The sequence below is a fragment of the Oryzias melastigma genome, linkage group LG20 (genome assembly GCF_002922805.2).
Source record: "Oryzias melastigma strain HK-1 linkage group LG20, ASM292280v2, whole genome shotgun sequence".
NCBI lineage: Eukaryota > Metazoa > Chordata > Actinopteri > Beloniformes > Adrianichthyidae > Oryzias > Oryzias melastigma.
In genome coordinates this window covers 5,263,934-5,286,768 of record NC_050531.1, presented here as the reverse complement: position 1 = coordinate 5,286,768, position 22,835 = coordinate 5,263,934, and the positions used below count along the sequence as shown (strand labels likewise).

Genomic DNA, 22,835 nt, shown 5'->3' with positions numbered 1-22,835 from the left:
TGGCGACCCCTGAAGGAAAAAAAAAGCCCAAAGGAAAAGAAGAAGAAGACTTATTTAGACTAATTTAGGCTTTTTTCAGTTTGTTACACTATTTTGATGTTTATCTATTTTTATCAGCTACATGCCAGCTGTTTTGGCTAATTTATGTTTATTTATTTATTTTGTTTTGTTTTTTAGGGTATTTTGGAGTTTAGCTAATATTTCAGCTACATGCTAGCTGTTTGGCTAATTTAGGCTTTTTTCAGTTTTTTAGACTATTTTAGAGTTTAGCTAATATTTTAGCTATATGTTAGCTGTTTTGGCTAATTTAGGCTTATTTTTGTTTTTTTTTATTTTTTTTTCAGGCCATTTTGAAGTTTATCTAATATTTCAGCTACATGCTAGCTGTTTTTGCTAACCTAAGTTTCCTTTTTTTGCTTTTTAGGTCAATTTGGCATTTAGCTTATATTTTAGCTGGCTATGAGCTACACCATCTTCAGCGGCCAAATTCACAGCATTCACACTAGCATTATCACAGATAATGCTTTATATCTAGTTAATAAGTATGCTAAAAAGTTGCATTTTCAAAGTTTTAAAAATGTAGTTCTAGTCTTCAGTAAATGTTTATCCTGTTTAGCGACCTAAGGTGTGTTTTGGATTTTGGCCCCTTGTGCGATTGAGTTTGACACCCCTGAACTAGATACTCAATTATGAGCAAAGATTCGTCCACATCTTTTAGTTCTGTTATAATTAGTCAGTTTGTGCTGCTGCAGGTTGTTCAGATGCACTGTAACCTGGAGTCCAATGAAGAAGGGACCAAAACTCATGTGAGTCACACAGTACTGCAGGTACTTTCCCGTTTCAGCTGAAACACTTTAGCATTCAAATTCATTTAATTTTGAGCCTGATTTAAATTTTGATCCCGTGATGTTTCCCCAGCTCTCTTTATTTCTGAAGATGGACGATAAACTTCATAGACAGCTTAGTTGTGACATTCTTCCAAGTGAGTCCTTCATTAAAATTTTTCTTTTTTTTTTTTTTGTTGTTGCAAATCTAAAATACAAATTACTAGAAAGTTATTTTTAAAATCTCGTTGATAAATTCATGCTACTTCACCAAAAAAGTTCATTTTTAGCTGCAGATTTTATGTTTGTCTCTTTTTTGAGGATGTTTTGTGAAAAATATCAACAAGTTTGGTTGTTTATTTTTTTTACTAAACTGAAGCTTTTTTTTAATTATTATTAGTGCTTCATTTTGTAGTTTTTTTAGATAAAGCACATAAATAATGTTTTTAAATGTAAATATTTTTTCTTACTGACACATTTCCTGTCAAACTTTCAGCTGATACCCCCAAAGACCTTGCCTGTGAACTTGTTCACTACGCCTTCATAAACGAGGTTCGTTTATTTCCTCTGATAAACATTTTTATGTCCATTCACTCAAGCTCTTCTGATTCTGTCGAAATAATAACTCTGCAAAGGTGTAATGGCAGTTTTTTTCTTATTGGGAAAAAAATACAGATTAACCCTTTTAAGACTCCCGTCATCTTTTGATCTATTTTCAGACTATTCCCAGAGTTATTTTTAATAAGGATAATTAATTAAAATCTGTCATAATTTTTAGGGGTGTAAGGAAAAATCGATTTGGTGAAATATCGCGATATTTTGTTGTTTTGGTGATGCTTGTATCAATTTAAAATGCTGATTTTATTAATTATTTATTTTATTTATGAGCGATACTTTCGTGTCTTACTTTTTCGTCTAACCACTAGTTGGCAGCACAGCACTCTGAACATCTTTGATAGACTTAGTTTTACTATATTTTGTTGTGGAAATCAGAAAATTTTGAAAATATTTCTTAATTTGCCAAAATAAAAGCACAGTGAATTTGTGGGCAAAAGTAACTTTAACATGAGATACAGTTACAGTGATTAATGTTGTGATAATTAAATAAAATGAATTTTACTATTTTATTACAATGGGAGACATATTAATATTAAGTTTTTTTTCCATATTTCATATTCTAAAAAAGTTTTATTCTAAAAAAAAGTGATATACCGCAAAATGTATCGTATTGTGGGACTCTTGCCAATACACACCCCTGATCATTTCTGCAGAGCGGCAGTAGTTCAATAGAAATTTCTCTTATTTATATAATAAGAAAATTCGTTTTTTTCAAATTTCATTTTAATTTTCAAAAGTACACAAAATGTCTTACAAAATTCACGTAAATTTTGGTCAGCATATGTACAAAACTTAAAAAATTAACATAAAAAAGGAAGAAAGTGCAAACAAAAGTAAGGAAAGAAATAAACAGGCAAGCAAATGGAGAGAATATATCAATTAAAGTATAATTTATATAAATTATCTTTTAAGTATTCTTAAATTTTTCTCTGTTGCTTCTGATTCTTCACAATTTGAATAAAGAAATACTCAGAAATGTAGTTTTAAGCTTCATTTTCTTCATGTGGGTCCTTCATCATTTGAAAAATGACCAAAGAATGTGTTAAAAACACCATTTTCATCAGGATGGAAAGCAATTGCTTTGTTTTAAAACTTATTTTTACCTGTTTGGTTGTGATCTAAAATATGTCATACGAGACGTCTAAAACTGTCTCTTTTGGGATCCAATCAATTTTAAAATGTTTTATCTACAACATTACCTGTCTAACTAAATGACAATTGGGCTTCATATTGTGAGACCCACAATGCACTTGGCACTGTTGTTCTTAATGTTAGCAAAGGAGCTGGCATTTGTTTCCAAGCCCTGGTGTTTGTTGGTACCTGGAGATCACCGGCAGACATGGGGGCTCCAGAATGACGTTAATTTTGACCTTCTTCTGACTTTTTCCAAAGTCTAAAACTCTAAATATGTGACTTGGTTAAAGACCCACTCCGATGGAAAACGTTTTAACGTGTTCTTGTGGCATTTTACTCATGATGAAGGACATATACGGTACATGTTTGAAGAACGTTCTGCTAAGATTGCATTTCTGAGTATTTCCATCTATTTTATTAACTCGCTTTATCCCTTTTGGGTTCTGGTTCACGGCCTGGAGGTTGGGGAACTGTGATTTATTGAGAACATTCAGCAAGTTAAAAAAAACGACAAATTTCATTCTGATTCCTCTCCTTGCAGACGCTTTTAAACATCCAATATTTTCCAAGAGAATTTGGCTGCAGAGAAAAAATGTGGCGCCCGAAAATTTATAGCTGGAAGTCCCTCCCCCTGCTGACCACAACAAAAATATTGTTTTGAGCTTTTTCCCTTTTTTTCTGTCTTTTATCGACCCTTTTTGCAGTTTTTGTTTTCTCTGTCACAGAGGAAAAAAACGGCTTTTCGCGGCTCCGATCAGTTGATTTAAAATTAAAAAAACAGTTCCAGTTTATTCAGATTCAATGACGTCAAAGGTGATAGTTCTGAAAAGGTTTTAAAATATCATTTTGAAAGGGTTTCCTAAAGTTTAGGAAATTTCCGCTTACGCAACCGGCTAAAGTTACGATATTAGCACGAGAGCATGTAAACAAAGAGATGATGGGAAGTGAGGGCAGACGCACATTTCAGAGGCAAATTTCTGATGAACTACTGCAGAAAATGTATTTTTTTGGCTAAAAACAGCAAAAAAATCACTGGGAATGCTTTATAAATGGATCAAAATATAATTTGAGTAGGAATTTAAATAAAAATATGTTATTTTATTGAATTAAATGATGATCTTAAAGCCTAAAACGTGGGTTTTATTTGTGCTGTCGTGCAGGACGACGTTGAGAAGGTGGCGGGGTTCCTGGAGGACGCCATCAGCCGACACCAAGCCCGAGCGCTCGCCACCGGGAGCACGCAGTGAGGAGCGGTTGACAGCAGCGGCTCGCCGAGCCAGGAGGGTCCGGGGGACGTTGACCACAAGGACGAGGTCGCAGCCAAGAAGCGTTTGGAGCAGAGGACCCGGCTGGGGAGTGAAATTGGACAAACAGATTCTGAGCGTTGAGAGTCAGTGAATTATCCCGGAAAGACGACCTCGCCCATCGTTGGAGACACGAGTCCAGCAGCCCCGCACGGCAGTGGAACCACATTGCTGCCTAAAAGGGCTACCATGCCTTAATCTATCTTTACAGCTTAGATTTTAATTAATAATTACTTAACGCCACTAATGAAAACTGATGTTTTCCTTACAAATTCAGCTATTTTTTTTTTCAGAAATCATTTGTATTCCAGTTTCATTTGCACTCCAACACCTCCTATTGTTTACATTCAACTGTAAACCTAATTTTCCTGTAAGCCTTCACCGCCATTTTAGGGATTTGATATTCCGTCCTTCATGCACTGGTAACTCATTCCGTTGACTTATTTTTTTTTTTTTATATGTAACTGTGAACAATAGAAGAATCGCACAAGCTTGGTTCTCCTTTTTTCTTTCTCTCCCTCTGGGTTTTTGACCTGCAGAACGACTCGTCATCTCTACCACACTCCCGGGTAAAAGGAAATGCATCTGTGAGCAAAAGAGACGATGCCTCGCTTGCATCCTGCAGTGCTCTTTAGGGGTTTGCGTTCTGAAAGCCAAAGTGCCTGATATGGCCGTGCATTTTGGATAAAATATCTCAACAAAAAAAGACCCCAACTTTCCCATTAAAACTACTTATTTCCTTGTTTTTTGAAGTTAAAGCTGCAACAATAACAATTTTCTGCTGCAATCAATAGTAAAAGCAACATATAAATAATAAATATAATAGCTATATTTATTTTAATTAAAGAGTAAATATTGAGGGAGATGTTTGAAAGGCTTAATTCACCCCAAATATTTACATTTTCTGTCATTTCTGACAAGAATGTATCAGTTGAAATAAGAATCATGACTATCTCAGCCAACATTTTGAAAATCTACAAATAGATTTGCCTTAAAAGCAGTCAAAGTAACACAATTATCCACACTTCTTGCTTCTTCTTTTGTTTTCTGGATCTTTAAGGTTGCAGCTTCATAGCAATGATGCTGCTGTACAGTCATTGCTTACAGTATTTGCTATATTAAGCTTATTTACCGGTGTCTTCAAAAGCGACTGCTCTGAACTCTCCCATGCATTGGGGGACTGCGGTGTACATATTTGTGGCTATCAGATGGATTTTTATGTCGGACAAACCTATAATGCAACGCAGTGCCACTGTTGCTCTCATTTGATCTTGTAAGCTGCATGTCTTAATAACTTGCAACCATCCAAACTCTGCATTTTGCCTTCGTCAGTAACAGTTCCGGACGGGACCCGACCAGAAACATGAATGTTTGGACTGTGCACACATGAAACGATTGCATATCAGTCTTATTTTATTACTTTTTTCCCGTGTTGAATTTTAAACCTGCCTTTTGATGTCTTCTTCTTAAACCTTTGTTAACTATTGTAGCATCTGCAAATGAATAAATCGAATGTGTGACATGCTGGTTATGGCTGGAAAGTGTTTGCATTGGCATAGAAAGCATGATGTACATTTCTCTGAAAGCTGCCATTTAACTGTGTTTGAGAAGTGAATAAAAATAACTGTCTAAAACTAAATTTATGACATACATCTGTTATCCTAGTTAACGTTTTCTTTGCTTTTTCAGTTAATAAAAGGAGTGCAACTTTTAAATATTGATCTAATTCCCCAAAATAACATTTTTTGACCTAATTCTAACTATATTTGATTAGAATCTTTTCCTAAAATGCTATCCTACACACAGTGTGTTCAGATAAACACAAAATCTGATCATTTGGAATCACAATTACAGATCTGAAATGTTTGCAAGCATTTCTGAGCTAATGAAATCCCATAATTTAAGACTCAAACTTTGTTTTGTATTTTTACTATATTGTTTAATCTTGGTGAAACTGGTTAAGCTTACATTTGTATATTTGTAGTATATAAAGATGAAACTACAGCAGATTCCACGCAATTCTCTGAATTTTTGCTTTTAGCTCAAAATCTTACTAGTAAAAGCCATTCTATAGTGATAATTCGGTTTTTGTTTTTGTTTATTATTTTTAAAGGTTTCTGAGATTAAAAAAAAAAATTAGGTAGAGAAAAATGATGTAAATGCAGAAAAAATACGAATTTTTTGAATAAAAATCACATTTCTTATATCATACCTGCTATTATCATATACATGTAAAACAATTTCACAATTAATAAATAAATACAATTATAAATGAGTAATTAGTGAAGATTACTTGTAAGTTTCTGTATTTAGTTGCTGGTCAAAATGTGTAACTGTGTAAAAGGGTCATGGATAAAACCCGCCACTATGATCGTCTCTCCTCTCGCGATACATCATTCAGACATTACGTAATATCGCGAGACTCTCTGGTGCGTGGCCCTTTCTCGAAGGTGTGCTTTATGGCGGTCACGGAGACTGCGGTAATTCAATTTCTTTATCTAAAATGTTTATGCGTACGGTTGTTTCGCTAGCTGTCGCTCAAAAGAAACTCCCTTCTGCTAAATTATAATTTTGCAGATATATTTGCGTACTTTGTGTGAACAAAAGTGCAGATTTCATCTACTATTCATTGTAATGATTGCCTTACGTTAGCTAATGTTAGCTAGCTTTTTGCTACCAACAAAGGTAACGTGATGCTGGAAGGAAAAAACATTTGGATTTAGGAATCAAATTAATGGTAATTAAACCCAGAGCGATTCTATATTCGATAAGTAACGATATCAGATTTTAGACAACGCCATTTATTGATTAAAATTGCTTTTATTTTTAAGCTAACTCCTAGCATGCTAACCGTACCTCGGCTAGCTAACACGTTTGAGATGAAATTCGTCATTTTGTTTATAATTCTACAGCTTTTTATTTAGACAGACGTGTGTAAATGTTACTACATCGTACTGTTTTTTTTAGCCTGAAGGCATTTTTCATTTTCCCTAGAATTTGTTGAATTGCTAAACCTTCCCGGTCAGTGTTCCTCCCCTTGGGGGTTTTCCTGCTTCAGTCTGGTGGACCCAACCATTAGTGTGTTGCATAGGTAAGACCTTGATCTGGTCCCACCTGCTTTAAATACGAGATTGTCTTAGCAGTTAACAACTACATGTTTTATCTTTAAGGCGATGTTTGTTAGTTTTTATGGAGTAAACGTTTGATAGGATTTTGATCCTGTTTTTTTGTCTTTTAAGTTTGTTTATATTTGGCATTTCTGCATTGCAGGGAGGTGAAGCCCTGAAGATGGAGAATGGACAAGGCACAGGCTCCAAGCTTGGCCTGCCGCCTCTCACTCCAGAGCAGCAGGAGGCTCTGCAGAGGGTAAGAAAGTCACTTTGATTAGTAGAATGATTAATAAATATGTCAATATTCATTAAACATACATAGTGAGGCATGTGCTGGATATCCACGGTCCAAATGTCAAAGTGTAGCTCATACAGAAGTATTCAAATAAGCATAAATTATAAATGTAAAAACTTCTCAGTAAGTAAGATTTCTTAATAGTTCGGAGATTATAGCAACAAACAACTCACTTGGGCTGCACCACTATAGTCTTTAATAAAATTGTGAGGGCATCATTATATACCACCTGCATGCTAAATGGCCTGTAATTATTCTAGAGTTGATCAATGAGATTTAAATAAAATAATATTGATAGTATCAAAACATGATTAAAACCTGCGTTAGGTAGAGAAAATATTTAGGTTGTGTCAGAATTCCTTCTCTACTCACTATAAAATGTGTTTTTTATTTTGTGCAACTATCCAAATTAACAGTTCCAAAATTCCCCAAAAATCCCAGAAGTCATTGCCAAAAACCCCTGGTGTGCATTGCGTTTGTACAATTTTTCTTAAAAAACACTTTTTTTTTTAAACTTTTTTTTTTTTTATAATAAACCATCCACGTTTTTATAAAATGCTTGTATTTAATAGTGTTTTATTTTTTTAAATTGTTGACGTCACATTTGCACTAGATCAGGGGTCTTTAACCTGATACTCCAGAGCCACATGTGGCTCTTTTACCTCTCTATATTGGCTCTCTGGCCATAGAAAGTTAAAAATATATATTTTTTTCTTAAACCCAAGAACACTTTTGCCATAATAAGTTACACCATCACCTTTGCTGGGTAATTTTTACCTGATATAAAATACCCAATAAAAAGTATTTCTCATGAAAAGTAGATCAAGATATGACAACACATAAGTTAGAGTAGTTTTCTTTTATTTCAAAAAGTGCTTTATGCAACAAAGTTGGGGAAAAGGATCCTAAGAACATACTTGAAAATGACTGAAAAAGTAGAAGTTTGAGAAGAAAAAAATCCTAAAAGAAATAAATGATGATACTGTACACTTTGCCTTTGGTCCACACATTCCTGGGACATGTGAGGCTTTACTCGGGGACCCACGACACTCAAAAAATGCAACAAATTTAAAATAATGTAAATACTATTGCTCAGGTGAAAATCACCCGGCGATAGCGCTATTGGGTTAAAGTAAGAGTTACTTCATTAACCTTGAATTATTTAGATTAGTTAAGCTTATAAATGTATAGCTGAGGTGCATCTATAGAAGATAAACTGTGTCACGATTTCTACATCTCTGCTGCCCTGAAAAGATCTTGTTTGCTCTATGTTTTAGATTTTAACTGAACTTCTTAATTTTTTTTTTCTGAACTTTAGTTTAAAAAAAGTCTGATCTTTTATGGGTTTAAAGCTCATATTATCTTATGCTGCACAACAATGACTAGTGGCTGTCCAGAGCCACACTGGGATGATCTTTTTTGGCACAGGGTGTATTTTATTTTGAAAGGAAATCAAACAAGATTCTATCAGAAGTAAAATATAATAATAATAAAAAAAACCTTCACATTTTGCGAAAATGCTATTTTCCCCTGATATTTCTGTTTTATTCATGCCAAAACAGAAATATAATTCTTATTTATTGTAGTAAAAAAATGTAATGAATGGAAAACGATATTACATTTTCTCAAAGACTCAGCGGCTCCTTCAAGGTTCTGAGCTCTTTTGTTGTTAAAGGTAGACGACCCCTGCACTAGGTAGTCTCACACTGTTGTTTTTTAGTAGTTTGGGAGGAAATTCAGACATACTGTTTACTGACGTACATCAAGCTCAATATTTTATTGCTTCAAAACAGACAAATTCACATTTTTTTAAACTGTATTGGAGCAATGTGAAATGAGGTGTTTTATGCATTTTTTTCTGCTGAATCTTCTTTTCCAGGCAAAGAAGTATGCCATGGAACAAAGCATTAAGAGTGTGTTGGTGAAGCAGACCATTGCCCATCAGCAGCAGCAGCTCACCAATCTGCAGGTGAGATGTATGACACTTTAGGTACTCCTCCAGACCAAGTTTGCAATTCAGGGCGTCGTCACTGTCTTGATTTTAGACGGGATATCTTTGCCTTCTTTGCATTAGTAACTCTTTCAACTGTCTGAAGTCGGTTTAGTTCTCGCGCCTTTTCCTCCCACGTCCTGTGAACAGATCACATGTGCAGACCATGTGCCTTTGCTCTTTTTCAGATGGAGATCATCATCCTGAAGGCTTTGGTTGTCATGTTGAATGCTTTTACTCTTTTAAGAGGGAATTGTTTATGCAAATTGCTGTTTTTTGGTGATTTGTAATTTAGTGACGGGAGGTAAATCCTCACAATGTATGATGTTTAGAGGGAGGGTCTGAATACAGTGTTAGCTGTACCGCTTTCGTCTATCAAAGCAATAAAAAGAATCAAAGCTAAGGGATATCTAACCTACTTTTCAGCACTTTTTTCATCTTTACTGTCTTTCAGATGGCAGCAGTGACAATGGGCTTTGGAGATCCTCTCTCACCTTTACAATCGGTCAATAGATCATTAAGTTTTTTTTCCTGTGGCATTCCCAATGGAAAAGGACTGTTACCCTTCTTTTACTGGTTGCATTGGCAACGATCCCTGCCTTTTTACCTCACTAAAGAATGCATATTTGAAACTCGACGAGTGCTCTTGTAGCGACGCAAATCCTCGGGTTAAATTAACCGATAAATCGTCGAAATACTTTCTTGAGTTGCTTTTCTCTAGTGTCTTTTGGTGAAAACGTTTTAGCGGTTTCGCTGCGACAAACAGGTCTCAATATGCATTTGCTTGTTTGAAATCTTTTGGCATGGGACAAAAGAGGGATAGCAATCCCTTTTATGGACCAAAATGAGAGTGGACAGATTTTTCTTTTCTTTTTTACTTTTTTTTGCCATCTCAAATTCTTTTTCTTTCAATGAAGTCATCCTTTCACTGTGCTGTAGATGAGGACGATGTAGGTCAAACTGATGAGACTCAGGCAGATTTAAGGCGTCTGAGGGACGCAGCATGGTGACTAACGCCCTCCAACCGCTGAGCCTTAAGCTTGAGAAGAGAAGTTTAAAAACTGTCATCAAGATTTTGTATGGATTTCGTTTGAACTCCACGATTACTTTTGTTACCTTACTTGCATCCTGGGATTACAGGTCAGTTACTGAAGCCAAATCTTTGTGAGGGCTGTGCATGTCACTTCAGTGTGTTTTCAGTTGTAACAGCAGAGGCCACATTGTAGTTACTTCCTGAGAGTTTATTGCACATTTATTAGTTTTTTTACAGTTAAAATACTGTATAAACTCCCCATTCACATGTCCAGACCTTGAAGCTTGGATTTGGCCTCTTACAGTTTTTTGGGGGAAAACGAGTACAGTAAAAAAAAAAAAAACATTTTTAATATTTGTGTGTGTGTGTCTGCTTTTCTTTCTTTTACTCTCTAATGCTTATCGTGTGTTGTTTTTCCTTGATGGACAGGTGGCAGCTCAGAGGCAGCGTGCGCTGGCAATCATGTGTCGGGTTTACGTGGGCTCCATTTACTACGAGCTGGGAGAGGACACCATCCGGCAGGCCTTCGCCCCCTTCGGCCCCATCAAGAGCATCGACATGTCCTGGGATTCCGTCACCATGAAGCACAAGGTCGGAGTCGTAGAAATTAGGGCTGCCACAAACAAATATTTTAATAGTCGACTAATCACCGATGATTTATTAATAAAGACGATTAAGATGATAGTTTATTAAACCTGTAATTAATCGTGTATCCTCTGTCCTTCATTAGTTTCTGGCATTATAACAAGATTAAACTAGAAAAGTTACATTATCTACTATAATCCTAGTATGAATGCTTTTTGCTGAAAGTAGTCGCTGAAGATTCTAAAGCTGTTTTGTGAACATGGCGACACAATTGACTTTAAATGCTGCAGAGATTTACTGAAAATGCAAAAGCTGTTTGCTAAATGTTAAATTTGCTGAAAAATAAAGTGGAAACCTCGTTGAAGGACTATAAAGAACGCTGAAGTTGACATAAATTTTCTTAAAAATTCCTAGTAAAATTGCTTAAAAATGACAAATACATACTAATTTTGCAAAAAGTATTTGGTGTGTTGCTTAAATATGAGCTAAACTCCAAATTAGCCCAAAAAAACCCTGTAGATTCTAAGTTGGCTCCCAAAAAAGCTATCTTATTGCTTAAAAACTAGCTAAACTCTGAAATACCCCTCAGTAAACTAAATTTGCTAAAACGTTAGCATGTTGCTAAAATAGATGCAAATGTCTAAATTAGCCTATAAACATCTCAGTAGATAACAAATCAACAAAAATGTTAGCATGTTTCTAAAATACTAGATAAACTTCAAATTAGCATAAAAAAAGCAGAGTAAAAGCCAAATTAGCCAAAAAGGCTAGCAGATTGCTTAAATACTAGCTAAACTCTAAAATAGCCTAAAATATCTCAGTAATCTAAATTAGCTAAAAAGTTAGCCTGTTGCTAAAATAGAAGCTAATCTCTAATTTAGCCTCTAAAAACCCCAGTAGATAACAAGTGAGCCAAAAATGTTTTCATGTAGCTAAAATATGATCTTACGATACAAATTAGCATAAATGTCCTCAGTTGATGCTAAATTAGCCAAAAAAAGCTAGCACTTTACTAAATTACTAGCTAAAGTCCAAAATAGCCTAAAATTTCTCAGTAAACTAAATTAGCTAAAACGTTAGCATGTTGCTAAAATAGAAGCTGATCTCTGAATTAGCCTATAACAATCTCAGTAGATGACAAGTGAGCCATAAATGTTAGCATGTTGCTAAACTATGAGCTAGATAAAGTTTTGTTATCTCTGTTTTTGGTGCTGAACGCTCACAACTTTAAACTCTAATCTCATATAATATAAAGACTAATAGACTATTTTAATAGTCGATTAGTCGACTGATCGTGGCAGCCCTACTAAATGTTGTGATGTCGGCATGTTGGCCTGTTGCTGAATGTTATTTGGCTCCACAGGGGTTTGCCTTTGTCGAGTACGACGTCCCAGAAGCTGCTCAGCTGGCTCTGGAGCAGATGAACTCAGTCATGTTGGGGGGGCGAAATATTAAGGTGAGGTTGAGTTTTTAAAAAATGAACAAAAATTCTTCCAATTGCTTAAATTTGGTGTAGTTTGAGGTGGGATTTGGAGTCAATTCAATACTTATTTCATGAACGTTTTTCTGTTCTATCAGTTTCTGAATTTCTTTAAACCTTCGATTTTCACGTAGCAAAATTTGATACTCAAAAATATTGATTTCAATCTTAAATATTTTAATGTTTTTAATTTAGAGATTCAACAATTCAATGGGGAAAAAAATTTGGTCGGTAAAACCTAATTTTTTTTCTGACTAGAACTACTAGTCGATCTAAGAGCACACAGAAACACAGTGGAAGCGGCTGTCAAACAGACACAGCCTCCTGTTTAGGGAAAATCTTTTAATAATAATCATATAAACCCAAACATGATAACTGATGTTTTTGTAGAACACGATAAATAAACTGGATTCCTCAACATCATCTTTGTCTTCCCTACTTTCCATAGAAACATTAGCTGGTAGCTCCTCCCACATGCGGCCATGGCATCAACCTCAGGCACACATTTTTTGATAGGAGACGGGCAGCAAATTTGCTGCGCAACAAAAAAGGGGCGGGGCATGCTAATTTGTTGCTGTTTGAATGCACCTTAAGATCAACTAAATGTTCTAGTGAGATGGAAAGTGTGAGAGTTTTTGTAGGGGTGTGAAATTTTGCTGTTTGAAAATCAAGAGTTAAAAAAATTCAGAATCTAATGGAACAGAAAAACTCATATTTTTCACTGTTTTTTTTTAAATAAGAATGTTTTTATTTTTTTTTACAAATATTGAAATCAACTTTTGTCGTTCTGGTTTGCAGGTACGTGCTGTATGAGTTGTGTGTCTGTGTGTGTGTTTGTGTGTGTGTGCTTTTCTTCCATGACATCATCACGGCTTGTAAGCGGCGGTCACCAGCGGGATGCCCACCACCAGCAGCAGCATCAAGCGGTGCTGCCTTTCACCAGAGTGTGCTAATGATGGGCTGCGCCTGGTCGGTGTTACTTGGCCGCCTCATCTGTAGCACAGAACCCAGTCCCGTTCACGCCAGTCTAGATTTTTTCTTTTTTTTTTTATATATATAGATTGTAGTTAATTTTTAGAGTCAGATCTAGATTAGTGAGACCCTCCCCTTTTTTTTTTTTTTTTCTCTCCTCCCTCCCCCTTTAGTCAGATTCCTGTCAGGTGTGGATGGAGAGGCAGCTAGCTTAGAGTTGAAGGTGTCACAGGTAGAGCCTTTTGAGGTGCGTTCACGACCACGTCCGTAGACACCCTCATTTAGTCGCCCTGCTGGTGTATTCTGTGCTATAGGTTGGGCGGCCAAGTAACATCGGTCAAGCGCAACCCATCATTGACCAACTCGCAGAAGAGGCGCGCGCCTATAACCGAATCTACGTCGCGTCCGTTCACCCGGACCTGTCAGACGATGACATCAAGAGTGTATTTGAAGCCTTTGGAAGGATCAAGTCTTGTATGTTAGCCAGAGATCCCACTTCAGGGCGACACCGAGGCTTCGGCTTCATCGGTGAGCCCCACTTCCTCCTTCTTCTTCCTCTTCTGCCAGCGCTCCACTCCTGACGTCTTCCTCTCCTCCTCCAGAGTACGAAAAGCCTCAATCAGCCATCGACGCTGTTTCTTCAATGAATCTTTTTGACCTGGGGGGTCAGTACCTGCGTGTTGGCAAAGCTGTGACCCCGCCCATGCCCCTACTAACTCCCACAACCCCAGGTGGGCTTCCACCTGCTGCAGCCGTGGCTGCGGCGGCAGCCACTGCTAAGATTACGGCCCAGGCAAGTATGAATCCCTTCCAAAGGGATTTAATGGCCTTCCAGGTAAATATGACCCAGACGTAGCTAGATATGACACCGGCACAGAGAACGCCAATTTAGAAAAACTGCTTTTCCTGGGAGTGCCATTCATTGTAACGTAAAAAAAATCCACATTTTTCTTAGATTTGATCTCCTGCTATTCGAAATTCTCCACACAATAAGATGAATCTTTTTGTTTTTTAATGCTAACAGAATTAGCTTCTCTTAAGATCCCCGGTCTGTTCGGGTGTTTTGTGGTAAAGTATATTCTTCGGTCACTGGAAAAATCGACGATCTTGATTCTCACACAACAAGGTTCCCTGTTTGTCATGCAATGTGATTGTTGACTGTGCTGCCCTGTGTTGTGTTCTGTGTGTTTCCCTTACCTAATGTGTTGGGCACCCCCTCTCTTAAGGAGGCTGTAGCTGGTGCGTCAGTCTTGGGGGCTTTGGCAGCGCCCCAACTTCTCGGTCAGCAAATAGGAATACCTCAAGCTGTCATGGCTGCCCAGGCTCCAGGAGTCATTACAGGTAGTTAGAACAGACAAATAAACCCCTCTCTGCTTTATTTATACTGTAACTTAAGTTTTAAATATATATTTTTTTAATTTTGGGGATATTTTCTTTACTTTTTTCTTCCCTTTTTTTCCCCCCAACTTAAAGGTCCACTCTGATTAAAAATTGTGTTTAACATCATCTTGTGGCATTTTTCTAAAGATGGAGGAAATTAACCCTTTAACTGCCAAATGCTGTGGCACATTAAGAAACGTGTTTGTTAAAAGATTGATTGTGTATATCCTCCCGAAGGTACAGAGGCCCTAAAGGGACATTGAAGCAAAAAAATGAAGTAAAAAAAAAAATATATATATATATATATATCATTTTTTTTCTGGTTACTAACTGTATGCATCAGATAGTAACCAGAAAAACATTTTTTTACTTAAATTTTTAGAAGAAAACTTTTTCCAGTTACTAACCAGAACATTTTTATTTCTAAAAATTGAAAAAAAATCTCTGGATAGTTACTGGTGCATACTAGATAGTAACTTTTACAGAACCCCATGTATTAAAAAAATAAATTTCACTTCAATTTATTTATTAATTTTTTTAAGCTTTGATGTCCCTTTAGGGGAAAGCAGGAAAAAACACTTTTTCTTTTTTGAGTAGTTAAAGGGTGAAGCATAAAATATTATTATTATTATTATTTTGACATAAAATATATGCCAGGCGGGCCTCAAGTTCCCCACTCCAAGCTCTCATCAACAGGACCTGGCTGCAGACATCCAGAACAGGAAGTACCCACATATGACTTGAACATCCAGTCGGACAAAATAGTATTTAATTGGCCAACAATTGTGCAAATTCTCCCTCTAAAAAAGATGATAGATATCTATAATTTTCACAATGGGTATATCTAAACTATGAGAGACAAACTGAGAAAAAAATCAAATTTTTAAAGTATTTATTTGTAAGTTATGGTGGAAAATAGATATTGATCAATAACAAAATTCAACTTTATATTTTCTGTCAGTAAGCCAAACGTTACCTGTAAGTCTTGACAATGTTTTCTCAAACTGTCGTTGGTATTTTGGTCCATTCCCCCTTGTAGATCTCCTCTAGAGCAGTGATGTTTTGGGGCTGTCACTGGACAACAGACTTTCAACTCCCTTTAAAGATTTTCTATGGTACATGTGTCAAAGTCAATTCTATCCGGCCCTCCAGATCATTTTATTTTACTGTTTTTAATGACCCGATGTTATCTTGTACTTACTTCTAACTTGTATGATTTTGGTAAAAAAAATATTTTTATGGAGAGTAAAATATTGAAAATGATTTAAGATTTGATTAATTTATTCTAGAATAATATTCATGCCTTTTTATTAGTCATAATTATGTTAAAAAGTTGCGGTATTAATGTTTTAAAAAATGGCATTCTGCTAGCTTTATGGACTATTTCGGGATTTAATAAGATTTTTTCTGCTATTTTGGAGTTTAGCTAATATTTTAGCTACATGGTAGCTGTTTTGGCTAATTAAGCTTTTTCAAATTGTATTTAAACTGTCTTGGAGCTTGGATAATAATTACATGCATGTTTTGGCTGATTTTGGTTTTTATTTTCAGTTTTTTAGACTGTTTTTAAGTTGAGCTATTTTTTTCAGCTACATGCTAGCTGTTTTGGCTAACCTAGAGTTTTTTTTTTATTTTTTAAGTTTTTTAGGTTAATTTAAGATTCATCTAATATTTTAGATGGATTTCAGCTTCTGCGTTTTTAACTATCAATTTCAGCATCTCTTTCAGCACGTCTGCCACTGCAGGGTTTGAGTCCATTTCCTAATAATTGCTGATTTCTTCACACCAAGCTGCTTATCTTGAGTCTTCTCAGCCTGGTGCAGGTAACAAGTGTGTTTCTGGTGTCCTTTGACAGCTCTTTGAGGTTGTGGACAGGTGTCATTTATGTAGAGTTCAAACAGGTGCCATCAATACAGGTAACAGGTGGAGGACAGAGGATCCTCTTACAGAAGAAGAGCCAGAAATCTTACTTGTTTGTAGGTGACCAAATACTTATTTTCCACCATAATTTATAAACAAATCCTTTAAAAATGTGATTTTTAGGATTTTTTTTCTTTCTCATTTAGTCTCATAGTTTAAATGTTCAGGCCTAATTTTTTTTAAAGTAGGAGAGCTTGCACAATTTGTTGCTAACTAAATGCTTTTTTCTCCCACTGTACTTTAACTGGCAACATTAACAGCTTTTCCTATTTTAAGCTCAAGTTGTTTTCAGTTACAGGTTAGGATAAGTTGTATGATTTATGGCCAATGATTATGATTACTATGACCACTGATTTTTTTAAAGTATTTTTTTTACTTTTAGGCTATTTTAATTCTTTTATTTTAAGAATTCTATGAATTGGATTGTAGTTTAGTGTGTTTTGCTGTGTTGAAAGATGAATTTCTGTTTATTGAACAACAATAAAGTCTATCTATGTCAGTTTACTATCCTTTTTTTTGCAGCCAGGTTCCCCATGGAAGGGAAAAGAGGCGGGGTTTCTCCTCGTCAACAGTCCCGCCCCCAACTCTCTAATGAACTGCTCTGCAGAAACTGTCTTAGAAAAAGTCATAATTACCAGATCATTAGAAACACATTGAAAATAGATCAAATATATAGTTGGAGTGGGACTTTAAGGAGTTATAATTTTAAGTTTTCTTTATTTTCTTCCCATTTGTAAAAGGTACTACAGACTTTTCAAACCAGAAGACGGATTTGCTTTTTCACTAAAAGTGCTCAAACTAACATCACGTCTTGTCTTTAATGATGAGGTGTGACTCCAGTGCGTCCTTCCATACCGGTGATTCCACAAGTGGGCTTGGTGAACCCCGTTCTGGCGTCGCCGCCGGTCCTTTCTAACCAAGTGGCCAGCGCCAGCCAGCAAGAGAAGAAAGAGGAGAAGGAGGAGGCTCTCCAGGACGGAACGGGCCAGGAGATGCTGAGCGACCAGGAGCACATGAGCATCTCGGGCAGCAGCGCCAGACATATGGTGATGCAGAAGCTGCTCAGGAAGTCTGAGGTGAAGCTCCATCGCGTTCCTGAAGTACCAGGGCTGCCACGATTATTCGGCTAATCGACAATTAAAATAGTCGATTAGTCGTTACTTTATATTATACCGAGTTGGAGTGTAGTAAAGTTGAAAGTTATGATGGCATACTGCTAGCTTTTTGGACTATTTGGCATTAAGGTTTATTAGGGTAATTTAGACTTTAGCTAATATTTCAGCTAGAATCTAGCTATTTTGACTTATATATATATATTTTTAGGATGTTTTGAAATCTAGCTAATATTTCTAATACATGCTAGCTATTTGGGCTGATTCTGCTTTTTTATTTTTTAGGGTATTTTGGAGTTTAGCTAATATTTCAGTTACATGGTAGCTGTTTTGGCTAATTTATAATTTTTTCAGTATTTTTAGGCTAATCTTGAGTTGGCTAATATTTCAGCTGCATGCTAGCTATTTTGGCTAATTCGGCTTTTTTTGTTTTTTAGGCTTTTTTGTAGTTAAGCTAAAATTTAAATTACATTATAGCTGTTTTGGCTAATTTAAGATTTTTTCAGTATTTCTAGGCTAATTTGGAGTTGGCTAACGTTTCAGCTACATGCTAGCTATTTTGGCTAATGTAGACTTTTTTGTTTTTTAGGCTGTTTTGTAGTTTAGCTAATATTTCGGTTACATGCTAAATGTTTTGGCTAATTTATGAGTTTTTTTCTGTAATTTTAGGCTAATTTATGAGTTTTGCTGATATTTCAGCTGCATGCTAACTAATTTGGTTAATTCGGCTTTTTTGTTTTTTTAGGCCATTTTGGAGTTTAGCTAATATTTCTGTTACATGCTAGATGTTTTGGCTAATTTATGTTTTTTTTTCAGTAATTTTAGGCTAATTTGGAGTTTTGCTAGCATTTCAGTTGCATGGTAGCTATTTTGGCTAATGTGGGCTGTTTTTTTTTGTTTGTTTTTGAGGCTATTTTGTATTTTAGCTGATATTTCAGCTACTCGCTAGTTGTTTTTTTAGGTTTTTTAAGGCTAATTTGGCATTTAACTATTTCAGCATGCTATCAGCTTCAGCGTTTTCAGCTATCAATGTCAGCATCTTCAGCTATCGTCACTAGCATCTTAAGCTGCCAAATTCAGCTTACAGCATTCACACTCGCACATTATTGCAGATAATGCTAGCGTGTATAAATCTAGCTTTTACTTCGTTTAAAGCTAATCATGGTTAAGATGTGTGCTTTACATCCACTTTGCGCATGACCCGACTACTAAAATAATAATTTGTGGCAGCCCTATATAGTAGTAGATTTAGTAAAAAATAACCTTCTCTCACTGCTGTCATCCCCCTCAGTCTACGGTGATGGTTCTCCGGAACATGGTCGGTCCAGAGGACATTGACGACGACCTGGAAGGAGAAGTGACGGAGGAGTGCGGCAAGTTCGGCACCGTCAACCGGGTCATCATCTACCAGGAAAAGCAGGGCGAGGAGGAGGATGCAGACATCATCGTCAAGATCTTTGTTGAGTTTTCCGCGGCCTCAGAGATGAACAAAGCTATCCAGGCTCTCAACGATCGCTGGTTCGGAGGTCGGAAGGTCGTCGCTGAAGTCTACGACCAAGACCGTTTTAACAGCAGCGACCTCTCTGCGTGAAGATTGAAACGGTTCAGCAGCTCAAACCCGGTCTAGTCGCCCACTCGGTTCCTTCACTTGTAATTATGTTTTTATTTTCTCTTTTAGAAAAATTTTTAAAAATAAAAAAAAAAGCTGTTGTTGGTTAAAGCTCCATGGGGAGTAATTCATCTGTTTTTTTTTCTTCTCTGTGATCTATGAAAAACCTTTTTGTGCAGATGTTTCTTTTTTTTTTTTTAAACCAAACTCATTAAATGTCTTTTTTTTTCTAGTTTTTTTTCTGTTATGAAACTTACTGGACATGTCAACAGTTTTCTTTTTACGATTAAAGCGTATTGTTGGTCCACTAATTGTTGTTGACTCTTTGATGAAAAAATAATTTACCGTTGTTACTGGAAATTGAAAAAGTGGTCTTAGGTCAGTGATTTTACATTAAAACAATAATTTATTGAAAACAAAATATATTATTAAAAAAAATTAGTTGTTTATTAATTTTCAGCTGAATAAACAATTCGCTAGTCATTGAAAACAAGATTGTATAAAATGGATAAAAAAAGAATAAATATACTTTTTAAAAAAACCTGACCACAGTACAGTGCGTTTTACAGTGTACAGCTCCATTAGTTTTAATACTTTTAAAGCATCATTTAATGTTTTACAGCAGTTGGATAAAAGCTTTTCTGGAAGTTTTTGTCCTTTAAAATAAAATGACTGAGGTGTAAAGTGTATTTGATAAAGTTTTGTGCTCCATTGAGGCAGCAGGAGCTGGGTAGGTTTTGCTTTTAATAATACACTTTATTTGAAGGACCTTTCATGACCCTCAAGGACACTGTACATAATAAAACAGAATAAATAGACTAATTTAATACAAACTATGTATAAAATATGGAAATGGTGCCTTAAATTCACAATTATTTAAACTGGCAATTTGATTTTTAAGAATAATTTTGGGATTAACTGTAAACATATTGCTAAACATAGCATTTTGATGCCGGATCTGTGATAAGTAATAATAATTTCTGGAATTTCATAATGATCTAATTAAACCTGCAAGATATATTTGAAATTTTGGAATAATTTAGTCTCTTTAATTAAAAGTACAAACCGGAATAAGATAAAATTTGTGGCTAAAAATGTAAAGAAAGCATAAAAGGGGNNNGGGGGGGGGGGGGTTATATATTACCATACTATACAAATATATACATAGAAATTGGTTTTGATTGCTTGAAATGTATTAAATCAAAATTGTAATAGTCTGGTTATATTTTCTGCGCAATGGTGCTTTTTTCTGTGTTTTTCAAGGTTTATTTGTTATTAAATAGATATTTTAAGTATACAAATACAAAATTGTTGTGTTTTGGATTCTTTTGTGAAATATATACATCAACTTGCAAGAATGTGATATGACTTGTATGAATTGATAATTGTTCCAAAATATTTGTCTGGTAGTGCATATGTTTTTAATTCTTATCAATTTAATAACAACAATAATAAGAAGAAGCATTGTAAACATAAAACAGAATTACAATGATAAAACAGTAGGTTAAATAATAAAAAATATTTTAAAAATGACATTCATTATAATCATTTAATTAAATAACCACTTTTCCTTGTTATAAACCTTGATTTAACCCAAAGCAAGACCATTTTGCCTTTAATAATAATGTAACACAATAAAAAATGTTTTTCAGTCCCTCTATTTGCCGGGAAAAAATTATTTGATATTTAAGTAAAATTTTGGTTTCATGAACTACATACATTTTGTCAAATATTTCCAAAAACTTTGAATATAGAATATTTTCCCTCCGTTATCGAACTTTCTGTTAGTTGCAGTTGCATTGTTCTTACCACTAGATGTCGCTGTGACGCCATCTATGCTCCAGAGGCGGATCGCAGCGGAGCTTCGCCTCCTGCTTAGCCCAGCCCCCAACACGCCACAACCGGCCTGCCTCGGCTCTACAGGGGAGGTAAGCGCGGCTTTCGCTGGAGCTCCTGCTTTCCTCTGGCACTCAACCCGCTTCGGATATTAACCAAAAGCCTTTTAAAACATTTTTTAAATATTTTGGGATGCAACTTTTACACTTCAATACCCCCGTATGTGGATTTATCCCCTTTTAGCGGTTTTTGTTGGCTCAAAGACGCAGTTAGCAGATGCTGGCTAAACGTAACTAGCATGCTAACAACACAGCCGATGAGGACGGGAACATCCTCGCGCTGCCGCACTCGGGTTAATCTGTGCTCACTCGCTGCGTGTAAGCCGTGTCGTGATCGCTGCGTGACTGTGGACTTATTATTTTTTTGTGTCCACTCATGACTTAAAGGGAGGTTTTGGCGCCGCGAGGCTGTCGGCATTATGATTTTTTGTTAGCTTCGGGTTAAAAGAACAAGCTAGCGTCCTCGTCTGAAGAAGCGAGCGCCCGAAAGTGAGGAAACAGTTGAGTCGAGTGGGAGTTCTCGGCTCTGCCGGTGCCTCGCAGCCGGATGACACGACAGTCCTGACGGTCACATTGGAGAGGGACTCCGAGCATCACCCGCCTGTGGAAGGGATTATTATTTTTTAAGTGGATTTTGGCCTCGAGTTAGCCCCCCGTCTTCTCCCAGCGACCTCCCCGCTGCGTCACCCTCCGATGTGGGGATCCCAGGCGACCTGATCCCCCCTTTCTCGGCCGGACATGCTGAAGTGTATCCCCCTGTGGCGCTGCAACCGCCACGTCGAGTCGATTGACAAGCGGCATTGCAACCTGCAGACCGTCCCTGATGAAATCTTCCGCTACAGCCGGAGTTTGGAGGAGCTCCTGCTCGATTTCAACCAACTCAAAGATCTACCAAAGGTAGGAAAGGAAAGGGTCAGGATGTGGAAATGCACACCTGTTAGGCAGAGGTCACTTTGCAGGTGATGTAAGAACTCAAACTACTTGTTATCCTTATCAGGTGACTCCTTCCTTCCACAATAAAAGCCCTACTTTCTCCTGAAGTTTATTATCATAGTTTGTGCGGAACTTTGAAGCTTTTTATTTAAAAATAAAATGATTGCATGGATACCATGAGCCAAAGTCGAGGCCCGGGGGCCGGATCCGGCCCGCAGTGTAATTCTATCCGGACCTCTAGAGGATTTTATTCTATTATTATTAATGGCCCGATGATATCTTGCTTATTTCTAATTTGTATAATTTTGACAAAATATGTTTTTATACCATAAAATATTGAAAGTTATTTAAGGTTGAAGCTGATTTATTCTGGAAAAATATTCCTGTATGTTTTTTAAAATTGTCATTCTGTTAGCTTTTTGGACTATTCTGGCATTTAGTAAGATTTTTTTAGACTATTTTAGAGTTTAGCTAATATTTAAGCTACATAGCTTTTGGCTATTTTAGGTTTTTTTGTCTGTTTTTTAAACAATTTTTGAAGTTTAGCTATTTTCTTCAGCTACATGCTAGCTGTTTTGGCTAATTTAGGCTATTTGTCTTAGTTTTTTTTAGGGTGTTTTGAAGTTAAGCTAAGCTACATG

General features: G+C 36.2%; 3 protein-coding genes across 11 annotated transcripts in view; all 3 read left to right on the top strand.

Moving 5' to 3' along the window:
- LOC112151092 (nuclear receptor-binding protein 2) overlaps positions 1–5,519 on the top strand; it is a 49,436-nt gene extending 43,917 nt beyond the window's left edge. Inside the window, exons 15-18 of one of the 2 annotated variants that reach the window (XM_024279752.2) lie at positions 753–827; positions 919–982; positions 1,321–1,376; positions 3,737–5,519. In XM_024279752.2, coding sequence (XP_024135520.1) covers positions 753–827; positions 919–982; positions 1,321–1,376; positions 3,737–3,823 — 282 coding nt within the window. In that variant the 3' untranslated portion in view covers positions 3,824–5,519. The remainder of the gene's footprint in view (positions 1–752; positions 828–918; positions 983–1,320; positions 1,377–3,736) is intronic. The other variant, XM_024279753.2, reaches the window with a different exon arrangement.
- A 730-nt stretch (positions 5,520–6,249) lies between these two features.
- On the top strand, positions 6,250–19,677 carry LOC112151093 (poly(U)-binding-splicing factor PUF60). Of its 8 annotated transcripts, none has more exons than XM_024279756.2 (12): positions 6,250–6,360; positions 6,875–6,971; positions 7,151–7,246; positions 9,165–9,254; positions 9,730–9,780; positions 10,738–10,899; positions 12,257–12,349; positions 13,660–13,873; positions 13,948–14,180; positions 14,572–14,686; positions 17,474–17,721; positions 19,049–19,677. In XM_024279756.2, the coding sequence occupies exons 3-12, from the start codon at positions 7,169–7,171 to the stop codon at positions 19,346–19,348; spliced, it is 1,584 nt and encodes a 527-aa protein (XP_024135524.1). In that variant the 5' UTR covers positions 6,250–6,360; positions 6,875–6,971; positions 7,151–7,168; the 3' UTR covers positions 19,349–19,677. The 8 variants fall into 8 exon arrangements, with proteins under 8 accessions (XP_024135524.1, XP_024135529.1, XP_024135523.1 ...); XM_036217317.1 differs by lacking the exon at positions 6,250–6,360 and adding an exon at positions 6,435–6,565; XM_024279757.2 differs by lacking the exon at positions 6,250–6,360 and adding an exon at positions 6,598–6,617.
- A 1,585-nt stretch (positions 19,678–21,262) lies between these two features.
- Positions 21,263–22,835, top strand: part of scrib (scribble planar cell polarity protein) — a gene marked incomplete in the record, with an annotated part of 73,209 nt that continues 71,636 nt past the window's right edge. Inside the window, 1 exon segment of the mRNA XM_036217316.1 lies at positions 21,263–22,158. Within this exon segment, the coding sequence (XP_036073209.1) occupies positions 22,000–22,158 (159 nt within the window).

Bases quoted from the DNA above. Each gene is read 5' to 3' on its own strand.
- LOC112151093 (XM_024279755.2), top strand. From the start codon at position 6,340: ATGGCGGTCACGGAGACTGCG. The intron at 12,350-13,659 runs GTGAGGTTGAGT...TCTGTGCTATAG, and splicing joins TGGGGGGGCGAAATATTAAG to GTTGGGCGGCCAAGTAACAT. The intron at 13,874-13,947 runs GTGAGCCCCACT...CTCCTCCTCCAG, and splicing joins CCGAGGCTTCGGCTTCATCG to AGTACGAAAAGCCTCAATCA.